Source organism: Ictidomys tridecemlineatus, chromosome X (assembly GCF_052094955.1).
Source record: "Ictidomys tridecemlineatus isolate mIctTri1 chromosome X, mIctTri1.hap1, whole genome shotgun sequence".
Classification (NCBI taxonomy): Eukaryota; Metazoa; Chordata; class Mammalia; order Rodentia; family Sciuridae; genus Ictidomys; species Ictidomys tridecemlineatus.
Genome location: NC_135493.1, coordinates 103288147 through 103304527, shown reverse-complemented (window position 1 = coordinate 103304527; position 16381 = coordinate 103288147). Strand labels below are relative to the sequence as shown.

The 16381-nt window shown below is 32.6% G+C and overlaps 1 protein-coding gene across 1 annotated transcript in view; it reads left to right on the top strand.

The window, feature by feature from the left end:
• Window positions 1–7638, top strand: part of Il1rapl1 (interleukin 1 receptor accessory protein like 1) — a 1228987-nt gene extending 1221349 nt beyond the window's left edge. Inside the window, exons 10-11 of the mRNA XM_021728996.3 lie at window positions 1322–1492; window positions 1909–7638. Coding sequence (XP_021584671.2) covers window positions 1322–1492; window positions 1909–2627 — 890 coding nt within the window. The 3' untranslated portion in view covers window positions 2628–7638. The remainder of the gene's footprint in view (window positions 1–1321; window positions 1493–1908) is intronic.
• Window positions 7639–16381: the final 8743 nt, after the last annotated feature.

Sequence of the window (16381 nt, the reverse complement as noted above, 5' to 3'; positions counted from 1 at the left end):
AGGTTAACGGTATTTAGAATTGAGGTGAATTATAAATCCTGACATCATATTCTAAAACCAAAATTGATAAACAAGAGATTATCTAGAAGTTAAGTGATTTCTTTTTCTAGAAATAACCAATGAGAAACTGAGATGCAAATTTAGAAAAAAAATAAGATAAAGAGAACACATGATAATAGTACTCAAATGTTTAAAGTTGTCATGTAAGAAGGGGGAAGATTGAGGAGATAAATCAGATTTTAGCACTAACTTTCATTTAGTTTATGTTGTACTTTTTTATTCTTGTGGCCAAACTGAATAGAATGATGACAAACAATTTGGCATTACTTTATGTGTAAAATAAATGGATACCAGCAAAAAAATGTTTTATATAATCATTCAATTTAATTATATTCTCAGTCTGCAACCCAAGAACTGAGTCTCAGTGAGAAATTAATCAATAATTCCAAAATTGGTGCTATGTGCACAGCACATAGAATCTAAAAATCATTGCTCAAACCAGGCATGGTATACCTACAATCCCAGCTACCCAAAAGACTGAGGCAAGAGGTTCAATTGAGCCCAGGAGTTCTAGGTCAGCCTGGATGACATAGTGAAACCTTTTCATCTCAAAAGAAAAGAAAAAAGATAGGATCATAGCTATCTGAGAACATGAAAGGTTATGACTTAGCTACCTATTAATCAAAGTGATGATATTATAAGAGAAGAGAAATTCATAGAGTGGCACACACCTATAATCCCAGCTACTAAGACAGGAGGACCTTTTGAGACCAGAATTTGAGGCCAGCCTGGACAACACAGCAAGTACCCCTCTCAAAAAAAAAAAAAAAAAGGCAGGATTGGTTGAATGTAAGAATGTAATATCTACAATAAGAGCATACTACTATTCAAACATGCAGTTTTATAAACAGTAAAGATTTTCTTATACTCTATGCATCAAAAATGATAGAAGTCAGCATCTCATTATATATGTTTTTTTCTTTTTTGCATTTGCTGGGAATGAAACCCAGGGTTTGTGCCTGTTACATACTTGCTATACCACTGATTTACACCTTCAGTCCTCATTACTCTCTTCACTGATTTTCCTCCTACTATTTTCACAACAACAACAAAAATCAAAATATGACCCCTTCTACTTCCAAGCTAGTCTCAGAATATTTGGTTTTATTGAACACTTAATAAAATTAATGAAGGTTTCCCATTTTGTTTTCCAGGAATGAGACATTTGAAGGTGTTTATGAAAATAAATGATTGTTTTTTTATGTTCTAATGTTTTCTTTGTACTGAATTCAACTTTACTCTGTATCTGTATTTTTAACAGATAATAAAGATTATGATGCTTACCTATCATATACCAAAGTGGATCCTGACCAGTGGAATCAAGAGACTGGGGAAGAAGAACGTTTTGCCCTTGAAATTCTACCTGATATGCTTGAAAAACATTATGGATATAAGTTGTTTATACCAGATAGAGATTTAATCCCAACTGGAAGTAAGTTAGTGTTTTCATTTGCATAATTTGTTTGCATCATTACTTTTTACATAGAGTTTTAATTTGAGGTTCTTGACTTCAAAAATTGTATCTACTAGTTTCTGAAAAAGGGAATGTCTTTGTGCATTCGTATGAAATTTAAGTTTTGATACCCCAGAGAAAATGCTTAATTATTCTCTAAAGCATCTCCTTCTATGAGCCTGGATGAAATCAAATGAAATATTTGTATCTGGGAGAAATACTTCAAACATTACAAGATGTAAGGCCCAAGCTCTCTTCAAAGTGATGATTGGCTATTTTCATCCTCTCAAAGTGTTTCCCAACAAATGGCAATCCTCATGTATAGAGAAATTACCAGGGTTTTCTGGACCAAATGATTAACTTGTTCATTCTTATACATTCTTTTCTCTTTCTAGCATACATTGAAGATGTGGCAAGATGTGTAGATCAAAGCAAGCGGCTGATCATTGTCATGACCCCAAATTACGTAGTTAGAAGGGGCTGGAGCATCTTTGAACTGGAGACCAGACTTCGAAATATGCTTGCGACTGGAGAAATTAAAGTGATACTAATTGAATGCAGTGAGCTACGAGGAATTATGAACTACCAGGAGGTGGAGGCCCTCAAGCACACCATCAAGCTCCTGACAGTTATTAAATGGCATGGACCAAAATGCAACAAATTGAACTCTAAGTTCTGGAAACGTTTGCAGTATGAGATGCCTTTTAAGAGGATAGAACCCATTACACACGAGCAGGCTTTAGATGTCAGTGAGCAGGGGCCTTTTGGGGAGCTGCAGACTGTCTCGGCCATTTCCATGGCCGCAGCCACTTCCACAGCTCTAGCCACCGCCCATCCAGATCTCCGTTCTACCTTTCACAACACGTACCATTCGCAAATGCGTCAGAAACACTACTACCGAAGCTATGAGTACGACGTACCTCCTACTGGCACCCTGCCTCTTACCTCCATAGGAAATCAGCATACCTACTGTAACATCCCTATGACACTCATCAACGGGCAGCGGCCACAGACAAAATCAAGCAGGGAGCAGAATCCAGATGAGGCCCACACAAACAGTGCCATCCTGCCGCTGTTGCCAAGGGAGACCAGTATATCCAGTGTAATTTGGTGACAGAAAAGCAAGGGACATCCCATTCCTGGGAGTTTGAGCGGAATCTGCAGTCCAGTGCCTGGAACTAAATCCTCGACTGCTGCTGTTAAAAACATGCATTACAATCTCTAGAACACGAGGAAAAACAGGGTCTTGTACATATGTTTTTTGGAATTTCTTTGTAGCATCAGTGTCTTCCTGTTTTACCATGTCTCTTACCATTACATTTTTTGACTTTGTTTTATATGTCATTGGAATTTGTAAATTTACATTTTTTTTTAAAGAAGAGACTGATGTATAGGTAGAAAACCCTTTTTTGCTTCATTAGTTTAGTTTTAGAATGGGTTTTTATTTCCTTTTTTAAATTTTTATTTTGCTTTTAACATTTCCTTGGGGTGCTTGGACAAATCTATCTGATGGGACAAGGAGCACCGGATCCTCTCTCGAGTTCTGCCTAGAATCAGCTGGGCCACGTCGGCCTTCAGAGAGCAGTGCAACGAACGCCAGCATTGCCATTTGTGAAAAACAAGAGAGAGAGAGAGAAGAACACTTGTTCATAGGAGGGCCTGCCTGTCAGGGCCCTGAATCTCTTCCTTGTCCCACCTCATTCCCCACTTCTACCCTTCTAATGGCAGCATGATGTGTAAACTCTGCAGAGGGGTGGGGGTGGGTCTAACTGTCTTAACATTTAATTCACTGCTCTTCAGAATACACTCTAGACCCAAAGGCGTGCTAGTCACTTGACAGTGACCACTACAGAGTGCTAAGAAGAGAAGATCGAGGGCATGAAAATGAGGGAGAGTGTTGTTTCCGTTTTTTTAAATGAGTTGATGTACCCTTATATATATATATATATAAATATAAATATAAATATATATGAAACAGCAAAACAAAACAAAACAAACAAAAAAACACAAAAAAACAAACAAAAAACAAAAAAACAAAAAAATCAAGCCCTATATTTGATCACTTCCTGGAAAGGCATGAATGTGTTTGTGGCTGTTTTTGTTTAATATTCTACTTCCTCTTTTCCCGCTATAATTTTTCTGCAAATGAGATTATGTGCAAATGCCAGGCAAGTTAACTCAAAAGGGTGAATCAAGGCAAGTCAAAATGAAATTTACATTGAAGGCTTTCAAACCAAAGGGAAGAACAGGATGTGTCATCAAATATGTTTTGTCACCTTGTATTATACAAAATGTTATTTTCTAAAGAGTCAGAGAAAATCTGTGAATCTTATTGTGGGTCCCCTTGTATTTAAATGTTAACTCACTTGTGTTTAATATTTAAGGCTACATTCAGGACTAAGTGTTTGGTTTCAGTTTGTGAATAAGCAACACATATTAATATAAGGTGTTTAAATAAGAACTCAGGAGGTCAAACATATGAATAACAACAGAGATCAGTATTTTCAAAGTAAACATTATTTACAAAAGATAGTTTTTAAATTAGATCAGAAAGTATTTAAAATAATTAATTTTACTGTATAAAGAATTGATTTTATTTTAGCTATATGATTATATCATTCAGAAATAGAAAGCTGATGCTCCCAGGAAATTCATCACTTACCACTTAGCTTTATGTTTGAAATTGATGATATAAGCAGCTAATTCATATTCATGTTAAGAATGATGTAAAATCAATCACAAAGGAACCTACAGAGAACAGAATTGTTAAAAGGAAATATTACCTATGTAGCTTTTAGTTTTACAAAAATCAATGTGACAGAAACAGATAATAGAACTTAAACATTACTTTAGTGATTCATCAAAGGAACTTCCATCCCAGTCATCATCTGTGGACTCGTGTAGTGACTATTGTACATTTGCTTTATTCCTACCACCATATAATGAGAAAACAATTCTACAGTTTGGTGTGAGTTGTGAGTTGGCCACAAAAAAAGGATAAGTGTAAACTGCAATAGAGTTCATTGGGGAGGGTAAGATAGAACTGCAAACGTGTGAGAGATGAGTATAAGCATTTTATAACAGTGCAAAGGTCCCAGTATCTGTTTGACAAGGTAAAGGAGTCTTAGGATGTGCATTGATTTTTATTTGCTTAAAAAATGTTTACTTCCCTGACAACTTGCCTGGGTCCTTCTCTACAAATCTGTCTTTATTCCTGTGCTCCCTTGGATCCGTGTCACATTTTCACAAACCAGAACTGAAGCTACAAGGACACATAAAACTTTAAGGTCAGCTTTGCACATTGGGTTATGTTCAGAATCGGAGAAGGCCATTGTTTACTTTGTATTATGGACACCTGTCAGGGACTGGTGGCAGTGAACCTCATTGGACTGGATTCCAAACTCCCCCACTGCTCAGAAAACTGTAAATGTGGCAATGGCCTGGTTTAATTCTTTGGGGCATTTTTGAAACTTTTTATTTTTTTATTTTTTTATGTGCACGATGGAAGTGTGGAATAAATGTAGAGGAAGTAATCAGACCACAGTCATATTTTAGGCATCCATAGGTGTTAATTTAGCTGCATTGGGAGTACATTTTTTGTTCTATTTTTAGCGTAGATTTAAGCACTTTGAATAGCATGATTCAGGGATTGATGGGTAATATTTGATATTCTCACAACTTAAGGAACTTTTTTTCCTCTAATGCTTTGTCATATTTAAAAAATGAAATAAATGCAAAAGAAGCTATCTATGGATTTAGAAACATTCCTCCCAAGTATTCTTCTATCAGCTCCATATGAGAACAAATGAAGGAAACTGTCATGTGTTCACGTGCTCTATGTTTAACAAAAGTTCTGTTAGAACTCACAATAAAATGAGAAAAAATGTATTTCCCCTAGTGCTTAGGTTTCATCCTTCTCTCTCTCTTTTTTTTTTTTTTTTGGTGGGGTTCTGGGGGATAAGAATATTCTAGTTGTAAAAACACAATTGCAAATGTGAATATGTTAGCCAAGCTGGGGGAGAGAATGGACTTCCAGACTTGGTCATGTGTGATGTTTGGTATTGCCTGTTTTTCATCAATCGCCGCTTGGGCTCTGAATGATACATACGGATTCAAAAGTCCATCTGGTTCTTTAGTGTAACCTCAACTTGCTGCTTATGAGCGTCCAACCCTTTATTCTGGTGCTCAAATCTTTGATTATTTAATTTGTACCCCATTTCTTAGGTCTTCTGTGGGCAGAGAAGATATTTGTATCTTGTATAGCCAGCTGATTTAAGTTTAGATCAATTCTATGAAACAAATCCAAGACATAGTTAAGAGTCACGAACCTACTACATTTCTATAGCTAAACACCTGATTGTTCAAATAGTTAATGATTTTGTGTTTACTATTTTGTTCATACTATATGTATTGGACCCTACTGACTTAATCTTAAATATGTAGATGCTGGTTTCTTCCATATTTCAATATTATTAATCATTTTTTAACAAGAGCAAATATTAACTGACAGCCAGCTCCTAAACTCTAAGTTTTGATTATCCTAGAATAGTCCTTTACAGATACAATTTATGTAAATTGATATCACCATTTCTAGGAAAACATTCATTCATAAATTTGTGAAGTATTTTCTGATTCTGGAATGATACACAAGTTCTCCCTATTTTAGGGGTATTTTTTATCTTGTTCTTAATATCTTTTTTTAAAAAAAATTAGTTTTAGTTAGTCCCAGAAAAAAAGCTTATTAAAATTCAAAGGATAGTATTGACATGTACCAGCAAAGTGACTTAATAGAACTAAAAGAATACACAGACATGAAAGAAGAAAATCCTTTATTGTCTGAACTAGCTTGGCCCTTAATACCACTATTGATGTAGTTAATTAATATAGGTAAAATATTATTAAATAGGTTAGAAATCCCACCTACAGACCTACATTCTCTTTTGTGGAAAAAAAATTCTAACAGCATATGCAGTCATTACAAAAAGATGCTGATGCAATTGGGCTCCTTAAAAGGAGAAACTTGTCAATGGAAGCAGAGGCTATTCCTTGCCTTCTCTTGAATCCTGCCCCTTGATTATTCTGAACAAAGAAAGTAACCTACAAATTTTGGATGTCCTTAATAATAGACCTTAACCTTGAGGATAACTTGGATCTACAAAAGGATTATAAGAAATAAACCCTTGGAATTCCAGATAAAATCAATAAACCTGATTTTCTGGGTGTGAATCTGAAGACACTTATCACCTAAAAAGCTACTACTATTTGAATTTAGAGATAGTCTCACACAGGAAAATTCATATAAACCCACATATCGTGTAGACATGTTATATCTATCATTTATTACTTTCATGAAAATTCAGGGGATGCCTAGTATTCTTCTAATAGAGGCAATTCCTCTTCCAATGTAGCCTTTCTTTGTGGGAGAATTACTACATAGTAAACTAAAATTTCATGATGAATATTTATGCCCAGATAAATGAGAATTGACTACTATTATTGGGATACTTATTAATTTCTTCACCTATTTAAAGTGTAGTTTGGGGTAAAATTGTACAATTGGCAATGATACCATATTTATTAATCTTGTTTATGGATTGTGTTTACTCATCTTTCCTTCAACAAAACTGAAATTCACATAATATACAAAGAGAATAAATAACCTTTTGATATGTTTTTCCAAAAAGACCCAGCTCTTTTATGCAAAGATTTAGAACAGGTAATTTGACTTTCAACAATTAAATCTTGACCAGTTTCATTAATTATGATATGACTTTGGGGCAATATAGAAAATTTTGAGAATAAACTGAATGTGGTGGTTATTTAAAGTTTTAATTTTTACTTGTAATCCATAGCAAAGTGAAAGCTTATGCTGTTATAAATTGAGGTGGTGCCATAAGAAGCTATAAGAACTGACTAAATTTGAATAAAATAAGGACAAAGATGTGATGAGTTAATTCTAATATTAATCTTATGTGCCTTGTCATCATCAAATTTCAGTCACATCTGTAGAAAATGAAGACTAAAAAGGTAGTCACTCCAATCTTCTATTCAGTATCATTTCTTCACTCCAGGCTCAGAACACAAAGAATTTCTCCATTACAGATGTGTAAGATTTTATATATATATATATATATATATATATATATATATATATATATATATAATATATATATAGGTGTATATATATATTATATATATCTTATAAATATGTATATGTGTGGGTGTGTGTGTATAAATTCCTTCTGCTCACTAGTAAATTTACCTCTAAATAGCCTCTGGGTCCACTGACAAACTCATGTTTCTCAATTCTTCATTAAAGTAAGTAAAGTATGGTACTATTTTTTTCTACCATTTACTACCTTCATTGATATATCTCCCAGAGTCCATAAGCCTGAAAACTATTCTCTTTCTAACAAAAGTAATCACTCTAAAAATAATCATCACACTGTGTTCCCTCCACTACTAAATGAGTAGAATCTGAAAAACTGCACATGAACTTCAGAGTACCACATGTAATATTGATGTCCTGTAAATTTCAATCTTCATAACCCAGATAATGTTAAGTTTCAAAGGGCATGCTGTGTCATTTAAAAAAAAGATTTAATGTGCAATGACATTATTACATAGTGCATGAATATGTGGCAAAGTAATTTGGATCTATATTTACTAGTCAATGACAAATTAAATTTTGGGAGATCAGATGTGAGTGTTTTAGGTTTATTCTCAACTGGGAGGAAGACATCTTAATATTAGGATACATGGGCAGTTGTCCATATTCCTTGCAGTATATGTTCCTGTTAACTAGAATCCGTAGTGTATTCTTTCCACCAAAGTAGTGGAGGTATGTTCATATAATCTGCTATTGAATTACAAAAACTTTTACATTTTCAGAGTTTGAAGGAACCCAATAGGAAAGTGGTTTAGTCATTTTCCTCTGCTGGTGTTCAAGTCATATTTTGAACTCAGACACTCTCAGATCTGTTCAACAGTCAGTAAAAAGTGCATTTTACATAGTGTTTCCCTTTAGTTTTGCTTATCCCCTTTTGATTTTGTACAATCTAGAATGTATGTAACTCATGCGTAGGTGATGAAGGCACTCCTTTTTTTCTTAGAATATTTAACAATTATATATTTGGTTTTGCTTTGAATAGCAATAGGAAAATAGACAAATACAAGTGTAAAAATGAAAAATTTTAAACTCGAATTATAATTTGTGTTTTATAGTCGTTTCATAAGTCTGTTGCTCTCTATGAGTATGCTCTCTATATATCCTGTAAAAATAAATTTATATGTTACATAGAAATTCAAGAAATTAAATTATTTATTAAGCTACAAATGTTTCTTCTGATTTCTACGTGATCATAGATGAAAATAAATTAAATAATGTGTTGTTGGAACATATGTAAGTATGTTTGTTAATTTGATAACTCTTGTTATACTTTTCCCTCCCTCTCTATTTAAGCTTATAACACTTAGGCCTAATTCTTGTTGTGGTTTTGAGAAAGAGACTTAAGAAATGCCCAGTTGGCAGAGGGAAAAAAAAAAAGGAAAGAGAAACCTACAATTCTTCTTTTTTTCTGGATTATGGAGAGGTTCAAATCACTGATTCAGTCACTTCAAAGTCATTATCACATTAATGGTCTCTTCAAGGTTAAATTCCACATTTTTCCTTCATAAACTTTAAGAAACAGAAATGAAAGGAATGATAATTTAAGAGTCTTTCTTTGCTATTTCCCTTTCTTACTTTTTCTCCCCAGGTATTTTATTCCTTTCTTCTTAAGGTACTGTTCACATAACAACCTTAAAATATAGTCCCCTCAGGTAATATTTTAAAGTGACCAAATCTTTAATCATCTTGTTATTCTACTCTGTTTGCATCTACTTGTAGTGCACATTCATTCCTAGAGGGAAATGTTTTTGGCCTTACTTTTCATTTTAAGTTTAAGATTAATAACATTATGATTTATTTATTTGGGGGGAGGGAATGGTGGTAAATCTTTCCATCACAAGCATAACAAGGGGAAAACCATAAGCCTCTTAGAATGAATTGGTGTTTAAGTAGAATCATATCTTATGAGGACAGCTATTTAAAAAACACTTATCAAAGATGAAGCAGAGATAAATCATGAAAATTTAAAGTAATAGTTTTAAAAACCCTGTAAGGTTATTTTAGGATGAGTTTTGAAGTAATTAACATATTTAAAATTTCATAAAGTCATTTCTACCTCAGTAAGGTTTTTTAATGAAAGAAAATAACCTCTGTTGAACAAGCAAAATGATATAAGGATTATGACTCAGTGTATAATTTCCATGGTGTATTTTAAATTGTGAATCATAGAATATGACACATGATTCAAAATATCAAGAGAAAATTCTCAAGTTAAAAAAATGTTTGGTATTACTTGTGTACTTCAAACGCACACATAAATTCTCAGGAATTTTCAATTATCTTCATATTAATGACAGGTTTTTAAAAAAAACTAGCACTAATAGAACACCTTATAAATTTCTAGAAAATTTCTAATTAATATCATATGTACATTAACTTCCAAAATAGAGAATGAGGCAAATATTCAGAGGATTGTAATAATGGTGGCCCAATCACTTATTGCTGTGGGATTTGGGGCATTTGTATATGGCCTATAAGAGTAATTCAAACAAACTCTTTGATTAATTTTGCATTTTTAAATCAATGCTTTATGTCTACTGATATTGGTTTAAGGTAATTTAGTTAACTCAGAATCCCAGTTTTTTTGTAAGAAGGCAGGTAAGGTTTTAGACGATAGAGAATATCTCATTTTGACCAATTATTTAGCCAATTGCTTACCCAAATTAGCAATTTTCATATGTCAATTGCTTTTTGATTGCATGCAGAGTGAAACACTTATTAAACAGTTATGCAGTTGATTTAAAATTTATCAGGCCTTTAAAAATATAAGTACTATTTCATGGATACTCTATAGTTTTTCTTATATGGTAGAATGATATATAATTACAATACTTAAATTGAAACATAGGTAAATAGTAATCTAGGAATGATAACATATGGCAAAAGTCCTCAAGACTGTGAATGACTGGTTTCTGGAATAAAAGCTGCTAACACAATGAATTTTCTAAACTTTAGGGGGGGAAGGAAAAGAAAAACACTGATAAAAGGTAAAACACTCCAAAAACAAAGCAGAAGAACATGCCAACCGCCTACATAAACAATAAAGAGAACTACAAGATTATGAAAATCAAGAATTGGTTTGAACAACAAAATATTCAAGTTCTATTGTTTTTGTCAATAAAGAGCTGTTGAGAAATATGAATTTGAAAAGTAACCTGGGCTGTGAATATGAGTTCCTTCTTAGGTGGCTTTAGGCTAAACAGAGAACTAGTTCTCAGCATAATTTTCCCTAAATAAAATAGAAAATCAATTATTAAATATTATATGAATAGAAATTATGATTTTGGCATGCTTGATATTATGACAAAGATTTGTGAGGGGTAAAATGACTCTTTCATAGCATCCTTCTAAGGAGGCCTATTAGTAATAGTTTGAAGTTGGGTGCACTTAGATTCACCTGAGAAGATTTTACAAGTTCCCAAATTCTGCAGGTTCATATATAAATATCTGGCCTAATGTTTGTACCTAATGTTAGTATTTTCTTAGTAAACTCCAGATGATTCTAGAGGATGACTACGATGAAAACTATAGGAACCAAACAAATGGGTCTGAAGTTTTAGGCTTCAGAAGAATTGCCTGGAAACCTTGTTAAAAATGAAAATTTAGGGTTGGGAATTGTAGAGTGCATGCTTAGCATGCACAAGGCCCTGGGTTCAATCCCCATCACCATTTTTAAAAAAAGGGATAGTCATATTGGACCCCAATAGCATGGGGGCAGTACCCCAAATTTATTTATATGATAAGCTTCCCAGGTGAGCCTAATGTGGAGGCCCAGTTTTTGAGAATCACAGGTGAAGGATTTGTTGTTTTTGTCATTACAACTGCTATTGCTCTTTGGAATGAAAATTTAATGATTACAGCTGATGAATCTCACCATAAACTGGGACTTCCTTTTTAAGTACTTGCAAATTATCATAAGATACTACAATAAAAAAGTCATGATTTAAGATGGGTGCAGTGGCACATATTTACAATCCCAGGGATTCAGGGACTCCGGAGGCTGAGTCTTAGAATAGATGGCTTCAAAATGTGCACTCTTTTTCTTTTTTTATAAAAACTTTTATATGGAAAAGGGTGAGCAAGTAGTCAATAGACAAATAACACTTAGGATAACAGTTGCAATGCAGATTACTGACAAAGAGTCACTATCTATAAAAGAACTGTTATATATTAGCAAGAAAAAGAAAAATATTCCAAAGGAAAAATAGGCAACGTGCAGAAAATTCTAAAGACCAACTGACATAAGATGCTCAAGAAATCCAGTACAAGGTAAAATACAAAATAAACTAACAGAAATTTTCTACCTAATAGACTGGCAAAAAATTTTAATTAGTTGTTCTTCAGTATCATCAGGACAAATTGGTTCCAGGAATCCCCTCAAATGCTAAAATCTGAGGATACTCATTGTTTCTTATACTATAAAATAATGTAGTATTTGCACAAAACCTGCAAACATTCATATTTTCTCTCTTCCTCTTTTTCTTTTTTTGGCACCAGGGGTTGAACTCTTAAGCACTGAGCCACATCCCCAGACATATATATATGCCTAGATACAGGGCCTCACTAAGTTGGGTAGGGCCTGCTAGGTTGCTGAGGTTGGGTTTGAACTTGAAATTCTCCTGCCTCAGCCTCCCCAGCCACTGGGATTACAGGTGTGTCCCATTACATCTGGCCTTTCATATGTTTTAAATCATCTCTAGATTACTTATAATACCTAATACAATGTAAATACAATTACAAATCATTATTAGAATGTGTTGTTTAGGGAATAATGACCAAAAAATGTCTGTACTTGTTCAGTACAGATGCTTTTGGTTTTTTGATGTTTTGTTCCATTTTGTAGAATAAAAAATGTGCATTCTTTAATATAAAAAAATCACCTATTAACAGTAAATTTAAAACATACTTTCCTTACAAAAGAATGCATATCTACCGACCATTTGTTTTTTATTTGTGCAGGACAAATAATAAAATTAGAGATACCAAAGAACCTAGTTGTGAAAATAATTTTATTCATTACAATTAATTAACAATTGTTTCCCACAAGTTAACAATTAATTTCATCAAAAGATTAATAAAAATTCTTCAGTGTTTTATTTAGTATATGAATAATTTGTAGCATTTGTTTAAAAGAGGTACTGATTCCTGGCTCACTGTCCAAATAATTGAATCTCAGGAAATTTTTATAATCATATAATTTAGGGAACCATTATTCTAGTGAATGGCATGAGGTATAAAACTGAATTCATACAGTGCCAATAAATTTAGTTGATTCTGCAAGAGATGATCAGTTAAATGAATCATTATGCATCATTTCAGCAAACTAACAACCTACAAGACAATGTCAAACTAGTTACTTTCTTTATTTTACCCTTCAACTATGTATTTTGAAAATAAAGTTCCAGTCACCTAGATTTATCTCACTTGTCTGATTTTGATTCTATTCCCCGTTTTGCCAAAATGATTACCAATGTTGAGGTTGATAGTTTCTTAAGAAGAAGGTATTTTTTAATGTAAGATCCTCATGAACCAATCATGTCACTGATCCTAATGCATATTTCAAGGACATGGCCCTTGTTAGTTAAGAGGAAATATTCTTATACATTCCTTATGGAGTAGCCACATCAAAGAGTTTCTGGAGATTTGGTTTCAAGGTTATAAAGGTGTTGCTCATATTGCAGTGATTTCCACATTCACTGGAAGTCTTCATACCATCTAAGGCTTTATATGACTAGAACATCTAAAAAATAATATGCAACAGTAAATTTTATTGAATGCAATAAATATAGCCTTTGATATTTCTGCACTTAACTGAATAAGACAATATACCAATTTCACTTCAGAACATATTTTTGACAACAGCAATTCAAAGTCACATGACATTCAAAAACTGTGACAATGAGAAGCCTTTACTGTGCTAAATATGTTCACATGCATGCATGTGAACATATGTGTACACATGTATAATGTGTACACACTCCAAAATTAAAACTACACATTACCAATATATTTAAATGAGCTCAATCAATATATGTGCTAACTTAAAAAGCTATGAGTTTCCAAGGTAGTGCATTCCATCAGAAGATTAACCAGTGAATCGTTTTTGTACAGGCTAAAAATAAATACCTAGGTTTCTGTTCAAATAACTTTTCTTTAAGGACATGCATTTTATCTAAAAAGAGAGAGTCAGCTCATTCTTAACTTTTCCCATAAAAATTCTGTGATTGTCTCTATTTCCTACTTTCTCCATTACATGGTAGCCCTGAATTATTTATTTATAAAGAATGAGGGGCATACTGCACTCAGCAACTATCACAAGAAAAGCCTGTGAAAGCACCAAAGTTATTACCATGGGTTTCCTATCTTTTGGTCGATTTTATTTTTCCAGGGCTGTGAAATAACTTAGTTTTCAGATTCCATTTAAATTACGTCCTTAGCAAATAACATGTCCTCAGCAAAGTCTAACTCTAGAAATAGTTACTGATAAGAATTTTTTTTAGTTTTCTTTTTACACACTCTGTGCCATCACTGAAGTGAAATAGAAATACAATAGAATTAAGTAAATTTACAACTGGTGATCTTATGAGTACTGCATCTTAAGTATTCTCCACCAGGAGGTGACCTTGTATTCATAGTCATCTTCAAACCAGCCATCTGAATATTGCTGTGCATCTTCACAAGAATACTGGACATGGGATGAGAAATCACAGGAAGAGAAGAGCAGAGATTTCTGCTGGTTTAGCATTAGAGAAGCATAATTTTCTATTCATATCTCTAAAGATTACTAGGACTTATAGGTAAGATTACGTAGCTGACGATAGCAAGCATAACATGCTTAGAATTTGTACTTTTCTTTTTAAGAGGGAGGGAAATCGTCACTAAATATGAATGCTGTATATGTTAGCAATGGAGATAGTGATTTTGTAATTTTGATTGCACTTGCCTTAATTTTTTCCAAATAATTATATATATATAATTATAATAAATATATATAATTATATATATAAACAAATATAGATGAAGATGGTTGAAGAACATCATTGAAGAATATCATTTAGAATAGGCAAGTTCTGCACTGACTCTACTTTTTTATAAAATTTAATGCATAATGGCAGAATATGTTTGCCAGATTCGTGCAAAGAGTATATGAGCACATGGTAACAACAGTTTGTATAAGCACAAGGCATTTTATGTTTAGATTAAAAATAATAATTATAACTTTTGGTGTGATGGCTTTAAATTTCAAAATGTTGGATATTAAAAGATACATTTATTACTTGCATAAGAATATTTTTGTATGATATTGAGAAAGATTTAAAAATGGACTTGCTTTATGGAGTACAACTTTCAGAGAAAATAAACAGGGTATAAGGCCAGTTTGTAAAATGTTTTCCTTCAAGATTATTCTTCCACTGGTTAAATGCAAGAATATGGACTTGAAATTCTTTTTTCTTTTCTTTTGTGTGTGTGTGTGTGTGTGTGTGTGTGTGTGTGTGAATTGAACAATACCACCATCAATAACACAAAACAAAATAAAACAATGTGACTAAGTTTTGTATGCAAACTTCTTTTAATTAATGCCAGTATATTATGAAAACAAAAGAAAATCCATTTTTGTGAGTATAATGTTAGAAATAATTATCTATGTGTTTTACCATCCAATGCATGAATATATATCCATATTCATTACAAGAAAAATATTAAAACGTTTTGTCTTTGGGAGAAATTTTATTCTTCATGCTCAGTCTAAAATTATATTTGTTTTCTAATATGAAGAATAATAACACAAATTAATAGAATCTCATACATCTTAAATATTTATAACATCAAAACTAATATATGAAGATAGTTCTTGAGTTTATAAGCAGTTTGATGTGTTGGGTAAAAATAATAGAAAACTTGTGAAAAGAACATCTATGAAAATGGTGTGCTTATTAATATTTATTATGTACATATTTAACTCCCATATAAAAACATGTATATATGTATTGCATATGGATATGTGCTTATATATACCATATATATACATATATCATATACATACACACATGTCCTATACAATGTAAGTATTCTTAGTTTATATATCAGTTTTGAAACCTATAAAATTAAATGTGAGTTGAATTGGGTACTAAATAATATCTACAAGACTGCAAATGTGTCTTGAAGATTAATATGAGAGGCTGGATCATTTAAGAATAGTCCCAAATAAAAATATGGAACTATTATGTAAGTAATTTTGAGTAGGTTCTTTAAATTCCTTCTAAATTAGAAAAAAATATAGAAACTGAAAAATAACATTGTTTATTGTGACAAGAAAACCAGAAAAAGAATCATGAATTTAAGATATGACATGTTGTACTGCAGCCCTGTGGAGTGTGAAAAACTAATGGAATAACAGAGAGGTGGGTTTTTTGTTTTGTTTTGTTTAAAGTTTGTAAAACATTTCTTCCAAGAGGCCATGGGTATTAAAATGAAAAGCTAGTTTCTGGTATATCACAGATGTTTCTATACCCAGGGTAAGTATTACCACTTCTTAATGATGCACAGTTATTCTACATTTTGAACATCTGTGTATAAGTTTGTAGTTATTACTGTATCAGGTTGTGCCCAGAGGAAATGCCAGAATCAAGAGTGGGTGAAAACAGTTGCTACAAAAGTATTATAGGCATTTATTTGAAAAAAATCAAGAATATTTAGAT